This window comes from Gopherus evgoodei, chromosome 4 (genome assembly GCF_007399415.2).
Source record: "Gopherus evgoodei ecotype Sinaloan lineage chromosome 4, rGopEvg1_v1.p, whole genome shotgun sequence".
NCBI classification, from domain to species: Eukaryota; Metazoa; Chordata; order Testudines; family Testudinidae; genus Gopherus; species Gopherus evgoodei.
This window is the reverse complement of record NC_044325.1, coordinates 72,728,064-72,749,342: the sequence shown is the minus strand read 5'-3', so window position 1 is coordinate 72,749,342 and position 21,279 is coordinate 72,728,064. Positions and strand designations below refer to the sequence as shown.

The 21,279-nt window shown below is 42.4% G+C and overlaps 1 protein-coding gene across 5 annotated transcripts in view; it reads right to left on the bottom strand.

Annotated features, from left to right (window-relative positions):
* Window positions 1-21,279, bottom strand: part of PLEKHH1 (pleckstrin homology, MyTH4 and FERM domain containing H1) — a 92,212-nt gene that overhangs the window by 67,618 nt on the left and 3,315 nt on the right. For all 5 annotated transcript variants that reach the window (XM_030559760.1, XM_030559758.1, XM_030559759.1 and 2 more), the window contains exons 2-3: window positions 13,957-14,124; window positions 2,503-2,565 (exon numbers count right to left, since the gene is read on the bottom strand). In XM_030559760.1, the coding sequence (XP_030415620.1) occupies window positions 2,503-2,565; window positions 13,957-14,082 (189 nt within the window). In that variant the 5' untranslated portion in view covers window positions 14,083-14,124. The remainder of the gene's footprint in view (window positions 1-2,502; window positions 2,566-13,956; window positions 14,125-21,279) is intronic.

Here is a 21,279-nt window from a genome sequence, read left to right as displayed (position 1 = left end):
ATCTGTGCCAACACTAGTTCATGTGAACAGGTGGGAATTCTTTTGTATTACAAAGTTTTAGTACTCTAGGATCCAGCTACCTCTAGAATCCGAGTTTTCTTTGCAGTCCTCTGAGGCTACTACTACTTTCTATCCCAAGCCTATTTCCTAATTCCTGCAGTTATCATCATCTAACCCTGTGAAGTGTCTGAGTCTAGTTTGTATGGAAGATTCTATAAAGAACTTGTTTTGCTAGATAGTAAAGTTCCTTACCAATGAAAAACTCAACTTAACTCAGCCTGGTAATTACAACATGTAATGAGGGACAAATACCCGGTACTGCTGTCTTGTCACTAAGAGTTGAGTTGAGAATAATTCTCGGACCAGCTCTTCCCAAATGCCACTGTGGCTTGGCAAAGGCTTAGGGCCACCATTGCAGAGTGCTGGCAATTACCAGGTTGCTTCGCAGGTTCTGCATGAGAGAGCAGCTTACGCTCCATTGGGCAGCCGTCACCTCAGACTTGCAGAAGCTGTGTTTTGCCCCCTTGTCTGTCTACATCAGATAGAGAAGCAAACTGCTTCTCCCTTGCACTGAATCAGAAAGGCAGGCACCCGCCATCCCAGGCAGAAAGCTAAGCTCACTGAGTCAGATGTGTTTTCATTAGAGTTCAGGGTGATTATAATTTAAAAAAAAAAAAAAAAAAGAGGGCCCCTCCTGCCTGTCTGATGCCCAAGTGCTGACTGTGCTGGAGGCTCAGAGTGGGGACTGCAGACATGTGATTTCTTTAATTGAGGATGGCAGCTGTGGGAGTCCATTGAATCAGCAGTCCAAACAGCCAGTCTCATTGGGTGAAAGAAAACAAAAGACTCTAAACTCCATGTGGAGCCCTTTCATTTGACAAATGCTGCTTATTCACCCGGAATATACCTGTTTGTGAGAGGGGCAGCTCCACTTCCTAAAGCTGTCGAGTGTAATTAAAGCATTTCTACTGAAAAGATGCTCCTCTCTAGATATTGATATGGGTGGTGCTGTTGGAAAGGCAGCAACCTTTGCGGCCTGAGTCACTCTCCTGGGTTCTGCTCGTGTATGGTGGTACAGCCTGGGCTGCAGGCCTCTCACTGGTGGAAAGTGTGCTACAGTAAGGGTTGGTCACAGTGGCACACACCACCAACAACCTCCACTCTGCCAGAAGTGCAGAACTGGCTTGTTTTTCCCAGAAAGTGGGAAGAGTCGGCTGGAAGGGTCAGCCTCTATCAGTGGGTTTCCTACAGAGCCACGGCTGGAATGTAAAACGGTGCTGTCCTGGCAGAACACCTGGAGAGGAGAGGTAAATGCCATCACTCTGCTGGTTCAGGGGGCGCAATCACCATCTCTGTGTCAGCAAGGCTGAATCAAGACCATTGCCTTTGAATTAAGTCACAGGTGGTCTAGTGACCTCAACAATAGCCATAGTGACAATCTCTCTGCCTGTCTCACCCACTGACCTCTGTTACAGTCCCATACTCAATCCTTTTCTACTCCACTGCCCACATACTTCTGCCATTATCTTCTTAGCATTCAACAACGAGTTGTTCACAGGGAGCAGGGGGGAGCAGAGGAACCTCTGATAACATGGTGTCAGCAACCCAGACAATTTGCATGGGGACCAGCTAGTTATTAACCTCGTACACCATATAATTTTATAGCATGGAGGTTGGGATGTTTCTAGATGAGATGTTGCTTGTTTACATTTCATAGTATACTTGCTATCATGTTGGAAAAACTTCACCAGGGTCAGAGAATCCCACATGAGAGCTAATGGGACTGGAATTTAAGCCATTTTGTTACTTCACTGGAGTGATATGGGGCTCCTGGAAGAGAGGAGATGATGCTCCTGGTGCAATGCAGGCTTCCCTCTTATAATTATGCCAATGCACTTCAATCCTGACCTGTGGCAGCACCTGCTATTCCACTCTGAGGCCCCTAAAACAGGAAACAGTGGATACTGACCTCCCGGCAACGTGACACGGGTGTATAATATCTTGTAATCCCAAGCAATGTCATGAGATTGAGGCCAGAAATAAGTCAGTCTCATAACAGCACTCCTGTGTATTGCACTGTGTTTTACAGCCTCTATGGTGCTCCAACATTGAACTTCAGTCCTGATCTGCAATAGCCCCCTGTTATTCTGTGGTCTGTTGTGACATACTGTATGACAGTTAGTCACTCCATTGGCTTAACTGCCTCCATGCCACAGATCTGTAGGTAAAGGTGCAGCTCCTCTGCAGGATTCTTCAAATGTTTTTGTTGCAGAACTGAAATGCAAGTGTCATGTGTTGGGCTTAACTCCTTTAGGGCAACCCTGGAAACTAAGGCAGGAGGGTAGCGGGGCAGGACCAGAAATATTAATTAATTGCTCTGTAATAAGTGTCTCCCTAGGGAAGCTCCATAATATTGGGTGCTCTCTCTACAGTGGTTTGGAGGCTGTTAAAAGTGCAGGCTTGCTGGATTCATAACAGTGTCAGTGTTGGAGAACCTCTTACCTGTTTCTCTGCATTCTCTGCCCTCTTCTCTGCCTCGATTACTCTCTGCTCCAGCTCCTGCATCTTCACAGCCAGAAAAGAGATTTGATAGTGAGCAGAATCATAATTTTTTTAAATCCAAAGCTCCTGGTTTCTTTAACAGGAACTCTGATCTTTGGTATTCATCGGGTTAACTGGACAGCTCTGACCAGGAAACAAAGACCTTTGATCTCCCCCAGCCTACCCTGCCACCCCTTTTGGATTTGCAAGAACTGTTTTCTCATTAGTGAGCTTCATCATTCATTACATGGGTCAAAGGAACATCCCCGGTTCCGCCTCTGCAATTTATACTTGGTGGGTTATCTCAGCAAGTAGCCCGGCTATCACCCATCATTCTTTCCTGTGCTTTCTCCAAATAGTGACTCATTAATACGGGCAAATAAAACTGAATACAGCACGGAATGGCTCCCAGTAGGCTCCACACGCTATCTAGATCTATATAGGTCGCATAGATACTGTTGTCTATCTACAAAAGCAGCCTCTAATCTCAAAGCTACAGGTTAGTGAGCATCTCGAATTCCTATTGTACCTTTCATCCCAAAGAATTTAACTAACTGGTCCTTAATTGAAGGAAAGCTCCCAAGGAGTCAATGAGTGTCTCTACTTGATTAAAGAGTATGGAATTTAATCCTGCATATACAGGAATTACTTCACCTTCATTGAAATGCAGCCATAGCTGGAGTGAAACACAGCAACTACTTAACGCACTACATAACTGTGTAAAGATAAAATATGAAGTCAACTGTATCCAGTTTAAACTGGAAAGAGCATTTAGAGGAAGAATGCAGTTATCCAAGCTAGAATTTGGTGTAGGGCCTATTTTTTCCAAAAATATCATAGGCTTTGTAAGTGGTCAGAACCTCTGCTGGACAATTCAACCAAAACATGGCACCCCAGCAACTAACATACATGCCAGGTGTCCCTAAAGGCCCTACTTGTAGCACAAAGTATAGGGTTTTTTCACTCTTTTATTCCAAACCACTATAGGATCCCTATGGAGTTAATCGAAAACTGTAAACTTTCTATAGAGTTTGACAGTGAATTATATCTAGGGTCCTACCAAATTCATGGTCCATTTTGGTTAATTCCACAGTCATAGGATTTTAAAAATCTAAAATTTCATGATTTCAGCCATTTAAATCTAAAATTTCACAGTGGTATAATTGTAAGGGTCCTGATCCAAAAAGGAGTTGTGCAGGGGTTGCAAGGTTTTTGTAGTGGGGGTTGCAGTACTGCTACCCTTACTCCTGTGCTGCTGCTCCTGGGGTGGCAGGGCCTTCAGAGCTGGGCAGCTGAAGAGCGGCAGAGCTGGCCAGGAACCCAGCTCTGAAGGCAGAACTGTCACCAGCAGCAGCGCAGAAGTAAGGATGGCATGGTATGGTATTGTCACCTTTACTTCTGCACTATTGCTGGTAGTGGTTCTGCTTTCAGACCGAGGCTCCCAGCCAACAGCCGCAGGTCTCCAGTCACCCAGCTCTGATGGCAGCTCAGAAGTAAGGGCGGCAGTATTGCAACCCCACTGCAACTCCCTTTTGGGTGAGGACCCTTAATTTGAGAAATGCCGGTCTCCCTGTAAAATCTGTATAGTATAGGGTAAAAGCACACAAAAGACCAGATTTCACCGGGGAGTGGAGGGGGCGACACCAGATTTCATGGTCCATGACACGTTTTTCATGACTGTAAATTTGGTAGGGCCCTAATTACATCCCTGCTATAGAATTCTACAGGATAGTTTTTTTTAAAAAGCACAGAAAAACCTCACTATCTATTAAATACTATAACTTTTTTGACTACTTTTTTAGATCCTCAACTAAAGGCCTGTAAAGATTCTGTTGGTTTCATCCCTTTTAAATTCTACAAGACTCTTTCATAATTTCAATGGCATTTAAAAAAAGTCCCTATTTTTCTCTTCACGTATCCCTATTTATAGCTGTCAAATGTTGGTAGGTAAGGAGCACATCACATCCTAACTCCATACTGTAGTATTGGTTCAGCACTGACTTTTCACTATTGATGCTACATTTTCTCCATTCTGCATTTCAGTCAGCTAGGATAGTGAAACCAGATGGTCAGATTCACATAATTAACAACAGAGGACTCAGTTGATAGGACAAGAGTAAGGCTTATCAGTGCATACCCCAACTGTAAAGGGCCTCTGTGCCAGGCACAGATCGGGCTCTGCCACCGCTGTGCAGTCTCTGCAGCAGCCCAAAATATGTTGGGTGTAAAATGGGATGGGGCATATCCTAGGCAGATCTGTATCCCAGTGACTGTGTTCTTCAAAAACCCAGTCAGGGACACAACTTAGGGCAGACCTCAGGATTGCCCTCACCTCGGCCATACCCCCCTCCCCATCCCATCCCTGCCTCATAACTAGTACTTAATTTCAATGAAAGAGGTGCCAGGGCTCAAGCAAATTTTTTTTTTTTTAAACTTTCATAACTGACTCAACAAGCCCAGAGGAGCTGGGGCTCAGCCTTCGCAAGTCCTGACACAAATTAAGCACTCTCGTAACCCTCTAAATAGAAGAGACACAAACTATCTCCACTCCTCCTGTGGCAGCACAGGGATGAATCTGCTCCACAGTATCCTAAAGAGATAAGGTGGGTGAGGTAATAACTTTTTTAGGACCAACTTCTGTTGGTGAGAGAGACAAGCTTTCCAGCTACACAGAGCTCTCTCTCAGATCTGGGAAATGTACTCAGCATGTTCTAATCAATTTCATTTCCTGATTCCAATGCTCTAATACAAAGGTGCTGGGTTTAGGTCTTCAGAGATGCTTCAGGGGAAGTTTACACCTATTCTCTCCTAAAATGAGTGGATTTTTTATTTCAGGGATATATTTGTTTACATTCAGTTCTGTAACTCCCATCACTTCTAATAAAACCTTCATTGTGTGCTTGAATCAAGCTTGTCAAATAAAGTTCAGCTCTTATTTCCCTTCCTCAAGTGTCATCCCCAGGTCTTTAGCCTCTTCTATGGCAACATTCAGCACTGTTAAGGACTCCTTCCTTCAGAGCCTGCCTGGCTTTGATCCCTCTCAAGCTTTAGCTAGTCTTTTCCAGCTCCTCCCCTTTTCTCTCTCTCTCTCCAAGGTAATATTTGCACACTGACTGATCCTCCTACTGGAGAGAAACACAGAGCTGTAGGATAGGGTCCTGGAGAGTCTTTATGGTCACAGGGCTGTTTTTGAGAGCTTGCTCCATTCCTATAACTTTTTCCTGGAGAGTTGACACCATGCCAGGAAAACCTGGAGGCCAGAGACAGCACCTGGGAAACACATGGACCTTTCCTTCCCTCTTGTTTTACTACAGCAATGGCATTGGTGGATGTTTTTGCAATATGGGCTACTACTTGACTCACATGTTCCCTGTCCCCTTTTCCAAATATATTCTATGCAGCAGGGGTGAACTGTGAAAGATTCAGTTTATCTAAACTCCCCAAAGCTTAGAAGCTTGTCCCAAACTCTTCGGTTTGCACAGGATGAGATTAAACCCAGACCCTTGAAATTCAGGGCCCAATTATTACAGGGAGCCTGGACAAAGTAATGAGTATGAAGCAGCAGATGACAGCTCCATGCACAGCTGTTTGCTGCTGGTCAGCTGCCTCACTTGGGAGAAAAATCAATAACTCAGGAGTAGAAGACAAAAATCCCTCTAGGAGAGGAGTGGTAGGAGCAAGAGACTGTTCTGAGGAGGCCCCAATGTTTTGGAGCAGCCTTTTAGTAGTTCTGGTTACTATGATTTAATCTTAATCCACCCTGGGTCTGCAAAAAATGTTGGAAGCCTCACAAGAACAGGTTCTCATATATGAAGCTTCCAGTATTTCCTAATATCCTTACTGATGAAAGCACGAAGTAGAAGCAGGTGGTAGCAGGTAGTTGAGCACACATAACACCAACAGACCCTGGTTGTTGGCAGGCGAGATCAAACCTGGGCCCTTTGGTTAGCTTAGGGCATGAGACTCTACCGCATGAGCTAAAAGCCCATTGGTTGTTAGCTAAGGCCATAGAGCAGACTCATTTTATCTCTCTAAGTGGTTTCAGTGCCACTAGACGGGACAGAACACCACACCCAAGAGGTGTGTGGGTTACACACAGAACTAAGAATAGGGATACTAGTGTGACATTGCACTCCATATGCTTTATGGAAATATGCTTATGAAAATGATATAATTAGAATATGCTTTATGCAAAAGGTCTCTTGTAAGGTATCATTACAAAGCTTATAATCTACGGTGTGTGTTCATCCTATTTGTATGTATGTATCATTCTTGTACCTGAAGCTAAAAAAATGAAGTACAACTCTGAGGTCTTATTGTAATTATGCAAAGTGTGGGCCATTTAATGGTGGTTTAGAATCTTGATGAGTCCCACAGACTAGGGCAATTGGTTATAGATGGTTTATTTATCTGCAAGCCTTCTTGTATGTGTGTGGGCCAGCCCCTGGGTAATAAAGAATGAGGTCTCACAGGACATGTGACCATGGCACCTGATACTGGAATCTGGTATTTTTCCATTTAGAAGGGTGTAGACCCAGAGAGACAAAAGATTCCTGCCTTCTGTCAAAGCTATAAAAAGGGGTGGAACAGGACTGGGGTGGGGGAGGAGGGGGCAGCCATGAGAAAACCCCTGCTTTCCACCTAAGATGTCTGCTGGAATTAACAAGGACTGTACTGGGGAAAGGATTGGGCCTAGACTAGGAAAGAGTCGAGTCTAGTCTGTTAAAGCAGATTATTGGAACACCTCCGAGGGTGAAATATTATCTTAGACTTGCATGTTTTTGCTTCGTGCCTTACTTTGTTCTGTCTGTTATTATTTGAAGCCACTTAAAATCTCTTTTATTAATGAACCCAGAGTAAGTGATTAATAGCCAGGGGAGCAAACAGTTGTGCATCTCTCTCTATCAGTGTTATAGAGGGCAGATAATTTATAAGTTTATCCTGTATAAGCTTTATACAGAGTAAAACAGATTTATTTGGGGTTTGGATCCCATTGGGAGCTGGGTGTCTGGGTGCTGGAGGCAGGGGACCTGCTAAGTTGTTTACAGTTAAGTCTGCAGCTTTGGCGGCGTGGACTAGATGTGGGTCTGTGTTGCAACACACTTGTGTGCCTGGCTCAACAAGACAGGGTTCTAGAGTCCCAAGCTGGCAAGGAAAACAGTCTCAGCACATCAGGGGACAGGCCCAAGGGGGACTCTGTGACCAAACCTGTCACACATGGGCTCTATTTCTCTCTGAAATGATGTGACAGGATAAAATGTAAAGGGCAATTAAAGTTAGTGGGAACTGCAAATTAGTCCCTTGGAAAAACTGTGCTTTAGGCATCTCAAGATGATCACCCAAAATTAGTGCCATCTTCTTGAAAATGTGGTCCGAAACACTTCTGGGCCCAAGTGTCCCCATCTGTAAAATGAGAATGATGTCACTTTCTGCCTGACAGAGACATTGTGAGCCCTAGTTTAATTATTGTAAAGCATATTCAGATCTTCAGATAGAAGGTAGCAGAGAGAGTTGTGTGCGCATGTACCCCCATTTCAATGATCAAACCGCAAACAAATAAAATTACATACACTAAACTTAATGTTTGGTAGGCGTGGCACAAAATATCACACTAAATTCCCTTCATTTTCAGTGTTCTCAGCCAAGAGGCCAAGGCTTTAATGGGCCATGGAGCCTGACTCCTCTCCAGCTTGTAAAGGTAATCGCTCTAAGTGAGAGTGGAATAGTTCAGCAGGGCAATGTTATGGAAACTTGCCTGGCTACTGCCCATGCTGTCCCTGTTCTGATTCCAGGGCTCATCAGTCCTTGGTAGAGAAGTCAATATGGAGGCCATTTAGTGTCAGTGGTAGTGGTGGGTCTTGTGATGTGAACATAAGTCCACTAAGACTGGAGATTCACCCTTACTTTGTCATACAGTAGGCCACTGCACAGCCATCACCAAATGGTAATAGCTTCTGACAGCTACCAGTATAGGCTACATGGAAACTGGGGACACTTTAAACGTGGAACAAAATCAATGCTGGACGACCACTGTGCTGGAGTCAGTGGAGGAAAGTGCTTTATGCCCTCCTTGTTACCCAGAAGATGGGCATTTCTGTAACTCCCCCCCTCCTTGCCTGTATTGCTTAATTTTATGGAAACATCCCCCACCTTGTGATTCCAATGAGCATGGAGGTGACAGCTCAAAATGCATACATGTTCTTTTGCTAGGTGTACCTTTGAGAATCTGTCATCCTGGACTTGGGTCTTTACGCGATGCTGTTGAATGTCCTAGGTATGTAACCATCTATTAATTCCTGCAGGCTTAACTCTTCCTGCTGTGATACCATTATCTCCCACAAGATAAACAGGACTGGACCAGATCAGGACTTGGATGAGAGACTTCCAAGAAACTTCCTGAAAAATCATGAGTTATTGACTTCTCTTCCCTCTGAAGTGGTATTAAGCCAATACTCTGGCATTATGCTAGCTGGCTTAGTACTGTTCTAACTAGGCACTTCTGAAGGATATAAAATTGAGGTCATGACCACTTGTGGTCACTAAAGATTCCACAGCACTTTCTGTAAGATTGAGGTGATCAGGTTAAATTTCAGATGAGTTAAATTCTGACATCCTAACATCCCATGCAGCTTAAAGTGAACTGATAGTCTTCACTTCCTGTACTAACCTGTTGTGTAGCTTTGCTATGTACTGTAGAACAGCTGCCGTGTCTAACCCCTAAGAATCACTTCACCCATCTCTGGACTCACCTAAGTCACAGGGGCTGAGGTGAGACTTAATATGCTCCTGTTTGTAAGGCTCTTTGACATTCATAGGGGAATTAATAATACTTAGCATTCATATAGCTTCTTCCACTTTAAGATCTGAAAGTACTTCATAATTATATGGATAGGGAAACTGAGTCATGTTGATTAAGTGACTTGTCCCCAGACACACAGCAAATCGGTGGAATAACCAGGATTAAAAGGCCTCTCTCCCAACTCCATTCCTGTACTTCCACCATTAGCCCAAGCTACCACCTGCATATGCTACAGAAAGGCAAAGAGCTTCATTTTGAGATATTTGAATGACAAATGAGTCAAAGCCCCATGGCCATATTAAACATGAGAGTATAAGAGGCTTTTCGAAGGATTGCTATAAGATGCATCCCTCTTCCATACAAACAAGTGAGAAGCCATCCAATTGGTCCCTCTAACAGCTGCATTGGAACCTGCCTGCCAGGTACATGAACAGGCCTTTGCTCATATGTTCAGTCAGGCATTCAAAATAAAACCAAGGCTTAAAGTTAATTTGTTGCTCAGCTTTTGTGTGTGTCTTTTTCCTGAGAGGCCCACAGCTCACTTGTAACCAGGTCATCATGCTACCATGGCAACAGTCTGCCATGTCACTCACCAACAGATGATTATCCCCCTCTGTGTGTGAGAAACCCAGAGAGTGGAAATAAATGCCTGTTACCAAAGACGTACAATCCCTGATAACGTCCACATGCTCCTAGAACCCAGCAATCTCTAGCATCCATGGTGGGCTGAAGGGAATGCAGAACTTTCGCATAAAGACATAGTATTTTAGTATCTTTGACAGTTATTAAGGACCTGATTCTGCAAACACTTAAACCTTAGTAACTTTACTCATATAGTTAAGTTTCCATGGGATCAGGCCGTCAATATGTAACCTCACAAGTGCAACTCCACTTCCCTTCTCCAAAACTGCATGGAAAGGACACTGGTTTAAATTGTATTAGCTTTATAAAGATTATTTATGTTACAAGCAGCACTGTAGATTACTCACTCTGAAACCCTTTTTAATATCTAATGCATTTGCATCATAAAATGTGGAGTATTATCAGCCATAAGGGTTCAAAAATCATTAGTCAGATCAGACCCCCCCAAAATATCATTAGATTTGGTTTTTAAGCCAAACTCACTTTATTTGCCTTCTGGTTTTTGAGACTTTACAGTACACATGGTTCACTTTCCAGTTCTCTCAGTGCTATAATGTTTAGGTTGAAAATGCTCTAAAGGGATGATTGCTTAACTTGTTTCCCTTGGAATAAAAAAAATGGAAATATTTGTATTGTCTTAAATTATGCAATAGCCATTTTTTTTGGCCTCTCTCTTTTTAAAAATTACAGGTAAAGTTCCAAACTGGTGCCAGTACCTTAGGGCTAGATTCTTCACCAGTTAGTTTTGCCATTATTTTCAGTGGGAGCAAGAGTGGCTTTATATGGCTGAACAAATTTACTAAAGAATCGATATATTTAAGTGTCACTGTTCTGATATTTCTGTAACCATTACATGGATACTCCTCATCAAAAGTTGGGACTTCCAGGAAGTAGGTCTGAGCTGAGTTGCTAGGGACTGTCCACTTAGGGAGATAAGGTGTTTGGGAGGGAAAGCTATATGGGAGCTGAGAAGACACTGTTCTGGTCCCTCATAATAGAATGCTAGAGATGAGTGTCCTTGTCCTCACAGCACTAAGGATTGGATCACAAACAAATGCACACAATCCAAATATTTTTCTCTATTCATCTATTAAACAGATGAATGGAGTTGCCAAGGGGTGTCAGTCTGGTGGGATGATGTGATGTGGACACCTATCCACTGAACTGGAGTAAGCATTTGCCCTTTACATCCCCAGCAAACTCATTTCACATAGGCCACTGGTTCCAAGATGAAGGCTTGTGGACTACTGGGAATAGTGGTCCTCCTTGTTTTCAGCAGCTTATGCACAGTTCAGGGTCTTCATTGTAATAGCAGCTGAAAAAAAAGGAGTATGAGCCAGCCACCAGCAAATGAGCCATGTCCTGGAGAGAAGGGAATGAAGCAGCCAGGCAGTACATCCAGGGGACCATGGGAAGGAAAGCTACCAGCTGGAAGAGAAGCTTGCGTGGTAGAGGAAAAGGAAACAGTCTCAGCAGAGGTAGCGATAGTTGAGGGAAGGCAGCAGAGGTAGGGTAGGGATTGGGGGAAGAGGAAGAACCAGAACAGACAGAGGGAGGAAGAGCTGAAATGAAGAGCAAAAAAACAAAGGAAGTAGGATTCTCTCTCCTCAAAGAGAACATTTATTACCTTCATTTAAACAAACAGATGCTCTCCTAAATCTCCATTCCATGTAAGGAATTGCCATAGTTGCTACAAGGCTGGTAAGAGACTGTGAATGAGGAGGGAGGGAGTCTGCAGACAGTCTTCCAGTTCAGAGAGATTCGGAGAGACCCAGGCCACCTAACCACCATCAGATGGTGGAGAATCTATTTTCAGCAGGGGCACTGTGTACTGTAAAATTTCACTTGGACAAGCAAGTTCACATATGTCCTGAAACCTGACCCTTACCCTCTCCTTCTCTTCAATCCCCTCCTGATATACATTAATTATATGGGACCTCACTCTTTGACTTTTCATCAAATCCCATCTCAAGCCATACAGCTGGTTACAGAGTAACTTGATCACTGAACCAAACTGTTGAGATTAGGGAACAAAGGGCCTATTGCTTTGACTGAAGGGCTGGATTAGCCGCTGAGTCGCTTCCCTTTCAGTAAGGAGGCTCCCTGAAACAAGTGACTCTATCCCACTGCCTCTGGCCAGGATTTTCATCAAAAGTTCTATGGAGGGGAGAGAGTCAAATAGGCTTATGGGGTGTTCATGCTTCAAAAGGAAAATTTAATAAACAGCTTCATTAGTTTGATGTGGATTTAGTCTAAGAATTTCCATGGAAAGAAATAAAAACTAGGAAATGGCTATACACAGCCTAAGAAATGAGACTTAGATTTCCTTGGTGTCATAGAAGCTGGCCTCACTGCCTTAATACCAGGCCTACACTCTGGCTCTATACAGTGCGTAAAGTCTGTTTAGCTGCACTGGCTTTAGAACTGGTTAGAAAGTGTTCCCAGTATAGACCGGCCTTGGAGGAGCTGAGCTCAGAAGCTGCTGTCCCAAAATGAAGTGAGCTGTGAGTTTCCTCAGACTTGTATGAAGTGTGGCATGAACAGGACTGGAAAGCTATATATCACGTTAGTGAAAATGTAATTAAAGTGAAAGTAAGATTGAAAAAAAAATTACAGGGGCTGAGAACTGTGTTTTCTGAAGAAATGTAAAAACAAGGGTTCTTAATGTAAAATGGAACAAAAACTGATGTAGGTCACAACTATCATCAGGGACAGATTAAAAGTGTTAGGATGTCTGCAGCTTGTAGTTAGTTAGCTGTGACTGAAGGAAATTGCTATCACCGTACAAATAACTGATTGGCTGAACCCTCTTAAATTGGATTATCATAAACCACATGTTGGATCCAGTGAGGGAATCAAAAGCAAACTATAAGCTGTATTAACACAGGCATGAGGCTAATAACCAGGGGTCCCAGAAAACTGCATGTGGTTGAAAGTACAATTTTTAATTTCTAAAAGAAAATCCTGTGCCTTATGCTTTGTGGGAACCTGTAGAAAAGCAGTTAGAGCTACGCTAGCAGAAAATAATTTCACATGAAGAGTTCAAGGAATAAGCTATGACTTGCAGCCTTCTGTAGAACATAAATACACCTGGTGTTACCAGAGCACTTCAGTCTCACTTTCCAGACAGATGGTTGTTTCCTCTTCAAAAACACTGATTAATTAAAAAAATATAGAGAAATCCCAGAGAAAAAAGGAATCCAGGCCCAGGGGTGGAGGTGGGAGGGAAGTAAAAACCCCTTTTCCCCTCCTCCAACTTTTTGAGTGAATTTAGTGGACAAGAAAAGGTGAGGGACAGACCAAAAAAGAAAAAAAAAAAGTTTGTCATTGTCTTAAAAAAAAAAAAAAAAAGAACAAAAAAAAAAAAAAACAAAAAAAAACCAAACAGGTGATGTGCAAGCTTCCCTGCCCAACACTGATAGTGCGTCTCAGTCCTGAGTGGCTGCTCCCCTTGATAGTTTTGGCCTGCCCCTCTAAGCTCTTCTAATACCAACCCAATCCAGACCTGCAGCATCCTCTGCTATTGTTGGCCCAAGATCCAGATCAACTCTGCTATTGTGTCTGTGCCCTGCAGCAGTCAGAGTCCTTCCCTGGATAGAGGCTGCCAATTGTGCGGTGGTGTGGACAAACAAGAAGCTGGAATGAGTCTGTCAAACTTCTTTCATTTGTGACCTGAGACAAAATCTCAAAGGTCTCCGGAGGTGAAAAATTAAATTCCAGTGAGCCACCAAGGAGCCTCTGCATCAAATGAGTCTGATGGTATAGAACATCAGATGCACAGGACCCAATTTTCATTTACACTAATGCCACTTTACACCACGCTCAGGCTCTTTAACAATATAAAGTGACCACAGTGTAAATGGGAATTAGGTCCAGATGTAGTACAACTGATGGATTGTTCTTACTCATCGTTTCCATCGCTTAACCCAGTAATAGGAAGGTAGACATATTCTAGTACATAGCTTTGGCCTCACCTTCTCAGCTAGTAACTCTCGGATCTTGCTAGCCTGAAGACGGAATTTGAAGAGCTGGGTTTCCAATGTGAGGCATCGTTTCTGCCAGTCCATGCAGCTACTATTCTCCATTGCAAGCTCTGCCATGGCAAAGCTCTTTGTCTGCTTAGGCAAATCCTCCAAGATGCTCTAAAACAACAACAACAAAACAAAAAAAAAAAAAAAAAAAAAAAAAAAAAAGAGAGAAAAGAAAAAATACAAACTTTGAAATGGTTATCCTGGCAGGGCTTTTTTCCTTTAGTTCCTGTCTGAGAGCATGTAGGTGAGATGCCTTCTAGCCTACAATGTAGGCAGTTGAATAGTGTAGGTTTCTTCCATACTATTGTGGTGTGTCCTCTTGAAGCCATTGTACCTTTAACACAAGAACTCCAACACAGCCAACAGGACAAGTGGTCAACATTGACTATTATCATCAGACAAATCTTTGTTAATGTTAAGGTTTTTAAACTAAGGGCTGGGGGAAAGCTGACAGGTGTGGAGGAGTACATGGGACAGAGACATTCCCTAGGGGATGATCTATTACTGGAGATTCTCTATATACTAGTAAGGAGGAGAGGATGGAAGATAAAATATGGGTAGGATCTGATGAGAAACAGTCAAATGAAAAAAAGAGTCCCATTCAATCACATCTCATAATGGCAGACAGTGAAAAAGTGACAATTTTTTAAAGTGTTATACACAAATGCTAGAAGTCTAAAATCTAAAGATGGGTGAACCTGAGTACCTCTATTAAATGAGAATATTAATACAATAGGCATCACAGACACTTGGTGGAATGAGGATAATCAATGGGACACAGTAATACCAAGGTACAAAATATAGTGGAAGGGCAAAATAGGTCATATTGGTGAGGGAGTGGCATTTTATGTGAAAGAAAGTATAGAGTCAAATGAAGTAAAAAACGTCAATGAACCACACTGTATCATGGACTCTCTATGGATAGTAATTCCATGCTTAAATAAGAATATAACAGTAGGGATATATTACTGACCACCTGACTAGGATGGGGATAGTGACAGTGAAATGCTCAGGGAAATTTGAGAGGCTATGAAAATTAAAAAGAAAAAAACAAACAAAAAAACACACCACACACAACTCAATAATAATGGGAGATTTTAACTATCCCCATATTGACTGGGATGCAGAGAAAGTTTCTTGACACCTTAAATGACTGCTTCTTTGAGCAGCTAGTCCTGGAAACAACAAGAGGAGAGACAATTCTTGATTTACTCCTAAGTGGTGCACAGGATCTTGTCCAACAGATGAATATAGCTGAACCACTTTGTAATAGTGACCATAATATAATAAAATTTACCATCTGGGGAGAAGAGAAGCCCACCATGGTAGCATTTAGTTTCAGAAAGGGGAACTACACAAAAGTGAGGAAGTTAGTTGAAAAGAAATTAAAAAGGTACAGCGCCAAAAGTGAAATCCCTGCAAGCTGCATGGAAACTTTTTAAAGACACCATAATAGAGGCTCAGTTTAAATGTATACACCAAATTAAACACACATAGTAAGAGGACCAAAAAAAAAAAAAATAATAATAAGAGTCATTGTGCCTAAACAAAGTAAAAGAAGCAGTGAGAAGCAAAAAGGCATCCTTTAAAAAGTGGAATTAAAATCTTATTGAGGTAAATAGAAAGGAGCATAAACTCTTGTAAGTGAAGTGTAAAAATGTAATTAGGAAGGCCAAAAAAGAATCTGAAGAACAGCTAACCAAAGACCCAAAAAAGTAACAGCAAAATATATATCTATATATATCAGAAGCAGGAAACCTGCTAAACTACCAGTGGGGCCACTGGACGATAGAGATGCTAAAGGACCACTCAAGGATGACAAGGCCACTACAGAGAAACTAAATGAATTCTTTACATCAGTCTTCATGGATGAAGAGGTAGAGATATTTCCAAACCTAAGCCATTCTTTTTAGGTGACAAATCTGAGGAATTGTCCCAGATTGAGGTGTTATTAAAGGAGGTTTTGGAACAAATTGATAAATTAAACAGAAATAAGTCACCAGGATCAGATGGTATTCACCCAAGAGTTCTGAAGGAACTCAAATATGAAATTGCAGAACCACTAACTGTGGTGTGTAACCTATCATTTAACTCAGCTTCTGTACCAGCTGACTGGAGAATAGCTAATGGGATGCCAATTTTAAAAAAAGGCTCCAGAAGCAATCCTGGCAATTACAGGCCAGTAAGCCTAACTTCAGTATTAGACAAATTGGTTGAAGCTATAATAAAGAACAGAATTATCAGATACATATATGAACACAATTTGTTGGGGAAGAGTCAACATAGGTTTTGTAAAGGGAAGTCATGCCTCACTAATCTACTAGAAATCTTGGGGGGGGGGGCAGGGGTCAACAAGCATGTGGACAAGGGTGATCCAGTGCATATAGTATACTTCAACTTCCAGAAAGCCTCTGACAAGGTCCCTCAGCAAAGACTCTTAAGCAGAGTAAGCAGACATGGGATAAGAGGAAAGGTCCTCTCATGGATCAGTAACTGGTTAAAAGACAGGAAACAAAGGGTAGGAATAAATGGTCAGTTTTCAGAATGGAGAGAGGCAAATTGTGGTATGTCCCAGGGGTCTGTACTGAGACCAGCACTATTCAACATATTCATAAGTGATCTGGAGAAAAAAAGGGGTAAACAGTGAGGGATAAAGAGTAGCTCACGAAAGCTCATGCTGAAATAAATTAGTTAGTTTCTAAGGTGCCACAAGTACTCCTGTTCTTTTTACAAGTAGTCAAGACAGTTAAGTCCAAAGCAGACTGCAAAGAGTTACAAAAGGATCTCACAAAACTGGGTGACTGGGCAATAAAATAGCAGATTAAATTCAATGTGGATAATTGAAAAGCAATGCATATTGGACAACATAATCCCAACTATACATATAAGATGATGGGTTCTAAATTAGCTATTACCACTCTAAAAAGAGAGTTTTGAGTCATTGTGGATAGTTCTCTGAACACATCCACTTGGGGGTGTTCAAAATTTGAACACTGATCTGAATTTTAGCAAGTGGCCCCTATCTTTATAACAGGATGAACCAATATCCCAGATTCTGAGTGGGAGTCCGGGAGAGAGCAGTTCCTCTTGTCACTGAAGAGAACCAGGATGTATTATGCACAATGCCCCCTAGAGCCCCTCCTGGGTAGCTTTGCTCCACTCTAGCACCAGTGCCACCCAGCATTTACATTACACAGTTGGTCTGGTCCCTTTGTATTTTAAACGGGTTGGATGAAGTGGATACATATAATCGTTAACTAGAAGGTAGGACTTCTCACTCACAGGAAAAAGGTGAATTGGAAAGACATGACTGGAAATCTCAGCAGGAGGAGGGTAGATAGAAAATTCAATCTATCCTGACTCATAAAGGAATAGTGATTTTGGGGGGGGGGGGGGAAATGGTATTTCTAGACTGTAAATGAGAATAAAATGCAATATGTTGTCAGTACTTTGGCATTAGGGAAGGTCCAGTTTCCAGTCTTCATACAAAGAGGAGGATGCTGGTGTTTCTAGTTAATAGTGTGTAAATCTATGTAGTAGTGGATCTATGAACTAATGTGGTGAGTTGGTGGTAGTTTGAGAGTGTGTAACCATATTAGCTATCTAGAGTGCAGAGTGGGTGGGTAAGAGGGTTCCTGATCTATACTCTGCAGCTGAGCAGGGATTTGGGGACAGAGTTACAGTTGAATAGGCAATGTGGTGTATTAGTAAATAATTTACAGAGATTGTATGAACATAAGAATGGCTTTCCTGGGTCAGACCAATGATCCACCTAGCTCAGTTTCCTGTCTTCTGACAGTGGCCAGTGCCAGGTGCTTCAGAGGGAATGAACAGAACAGGTAATCAAGTGATCCATCCCCTGTTGCCCATTCCCATCTTCTAGCAAACAGATTAGGGACACATCAGAGCATAGTTTTGCATTCCTGCCCATCCTGGCTAACAGCCATTGATGGACCTATCCTCCATGAATTTATCTAGTTCTTTTTTGAACCCTGTTATAGTCTTGGCCTTCACAACATCCTTTGGCAAAGAGTTCCACAGGTTGACTGTGCATTGTGTGAAGAAATACTTCCTTTTGTTTGTTTTAAACCTGCTACCTATGAATTTCATTTGGTGACCCATAGTTCTTGTGCTATGAGGAGTAAATATCATTTCCTTGTTTACTTTCTCTACATCACTCATGATTTTATAGACTTTATCATATCTCCCTCTTAGTTGTCTCTTTCCCAAGTTTTATTAATCTCTCCTGATATGGAAGCGGTTCCATACTCCCAGTCATTTTTGTTGCCCTTCTCTGTATCTTTTCTAATTCCAATATATCTTTTTTGAGATGGGGCAACCAGATCTGCACACAGTATTAAAGATGTGGGTGTACCATGGATTTATATAGAAACAACATGATCTCTTTCCTGATGAGTCCCAGTATTCTATCAGCGTTTTTGACGGCCGCTGCACTGTAACCTTTCCCAGCAGGACCTTCCCACAGCCTGCCAATGTGTAGCTAAGCACAAAAACCTGCTACTATGTGAGGAAAACTAGGAGGGTGGGGGGATGGGGACAGACGGACAGATCTGGTCTCTTGACTAAATATTTAAAGTTCACATAGCCAGAACGTTCACTTCATTAGGCTGCCAGGGACTAAGTGTCCTCCTGCATGACAGCAGTCCTAGTAGGGCAAACCTTTAGCTGCGAGCTATTCAAGTGTTGCAGAGAATAGAGGAGATAAAGCCTCATTCATTAGGCTTCTGGAGAAGCTGGCACTGTTATCCAGACTGGAGCATATTCAACTAAGTTTATGCTTCTGTTTGCAAACTACAGTGTTCCCATTCCATCTCCCCAGAATCACATACCTAACAGTCTCAGAGATCAAGGAGGAAAGAGACCTTTTGGTAAAGCTGAGCAAATACCTTAAATATGTTCCCCAAATCTTTTCTTGACTAAAACTTGGGATTTGTTTTGTCCTTTGACTGCACCTCTTTCATGTTCATATCCCACAATTACTCTAATGCATAAGTTTACCAGCAGGAATGGTTGCCAAAACAGTGAATTTATAGCACTAAATACTTTCCACAACTATTCAGAATTTTGAACTTTCAGTTGCAAGTACTCACATTGGATGATTATAACTCTTAGAATGATTACCAATCAGAAAACAGAAATAATACCATGTGACCTTCTTTACTTAAAACCAGCTAGCCAATCTAGCTTGGCAGCATACGGGCCTAAGAAAAATTGTGTCTGGAGGACCCTTACAATTTTTCATGGATTTAGGGGATGTACTGTGTCCTACTATAGCAACTTTAAAACAAGGGTGATTTCTTTATGATGGAAAGTAGCCTGTTTGAGAGCAGAAAGAGAGGCAGCCTCAGAAAATGTACACAGAGGGAACACAGCTGGATCTAGGCAGTGGTAGCAAGGACTTTGGCCGCTTACTTGCTATTTAGCGTGCAGAATGCTAAACAGCTGGGACATTTTAACCAAAAGCCTCCATGGCAGGGATCTTAAGGTCTAAGGCGCTACAGAGAAGACATAGTCCACTCATTCAATGCAGAGAGCTATGCATCAAGAGACCTGGACTCTTCTGCCAGCTTTGCTGTTGCCTCATGCTAGGATACTAAACTAATCACATTATCTCCCTGTGCTTCATTTCCACCCCCATCCTTCCCAACTTGTAAATGGAGGAGTAATAAAAACATATCCATCTTTGTTAAAAACACTCGATGAAAATACAGAAGGTATAACAACTTGAATTTTAAATTTTTGGATAATTTCATGAGCAATAATCATATCAGTACCTATGCAGGCTACAATGAGGTACTCAAGTCTCACACCTTCTGGCATGAGCTGATTGCTGGGAACTGAAGTGAACTGTAGCAATCAGCTGTCCATATCACGCACATTACAAACACCATTGTCGTTAGGTGGTGGTCTTGTTGGCAGTCTCAGCAGAGAGGCTACAATGAATGGTGTTACATACTGAATTCCTTTCACACCCTGAAAAGTGGTCTTTCCCAGACTGGGGCAGAGTATGGTATGCCTGCACTGCTGCTGCTTATACGGTATCTTTGTTGTGCAATCCATAAATAGAGGACTTCAATTTTCAAGGCTGTCAATCTAGCACCTTCCAATCCAGATGAAGTTCTCTCGTTCACACACACACACCCTAATGCACACCAAGCTGTTAAAATCAGTGCTTAATTTGTGCCAAGGTTTGCCAGGGCTGAGCCCTGGCACCTCTAGGTTTTGCAGTTCACAGTCCCAGCACCTCTGCCACTCACCAGCCACCCTGCGCTAAAGGCAGTGCAGGCATCAGCCATAGTGCAGAAGTAAGGGTGGAAATACCATACCATGCCCCCCTTACTTCTGTGCTCTTGCTGCCTTCAGAGCTGGGCACCCAGTCAGCAGCTACCACTCTCCGGCTGCCCAGCTTGAGCCTTGGCACCTCTTTCATTACAAGAAAGCACTGGTTACAAAGACATTTTGGTGCATTACCATGAAACACCATAAAATGATACTAGTAAGGGTGGGTGAGCAGGGGAAAGTGGAAAGTACAAGCCCAGTACTCTAAATGTCATTTTCACTGTAGTTTAGATACTTGAGGAAACTGGGAGCCAAACCTTCAGGTACCAGATTCCAAGAACAATTTTCAGGGAGGATGCAGTGTTTTATCTTAGTACTGCAACATTGTACCCAGACAATCCCGCTATCGTAACAGATACAAATTCTTCCGTCCCTTGGTGGGAACAAACTAGAACTCAAAGACAAAACATCCACAATCCTATGTCCTTGTTCACATCTAAAGAGATAATACAGAATTGTATAAAAGGTCACAGCCAAGATTCAAAAACCCCACATTTGACCTGTTTTATTTTTCTCCTCAGTAACTACTTGCAAAGTTCTGTTTTGTTTTGTTTTTAAGGTTTGTTTTCCAAATATATGCATGAGGAGTCTTACATACAAAATGTAGTAGAATCGTAGTAGAATCATTGAAGTCAGCCACCTTGAATCCACAAGCAACCTTACAATAATGAACTGATGTGTGCTGCCTCGCCTCCTTGTGTAATCCTACAACAAACTAGTGGAAGGCAAAAATATTCAGCAAAGACAAGACTTTTAGTTACTGAGCCGCCAACCAGCAAAGCACAGTTAAACATGTCCTTGAGTAAATAAGTGAATAGTCCAGTTTACTTCAATGGGACCTCACATGCTTACAGTTAAGCACACACTTAAGTGCTTTGCTGGACTGGAGCCATAGGTACTGACTCC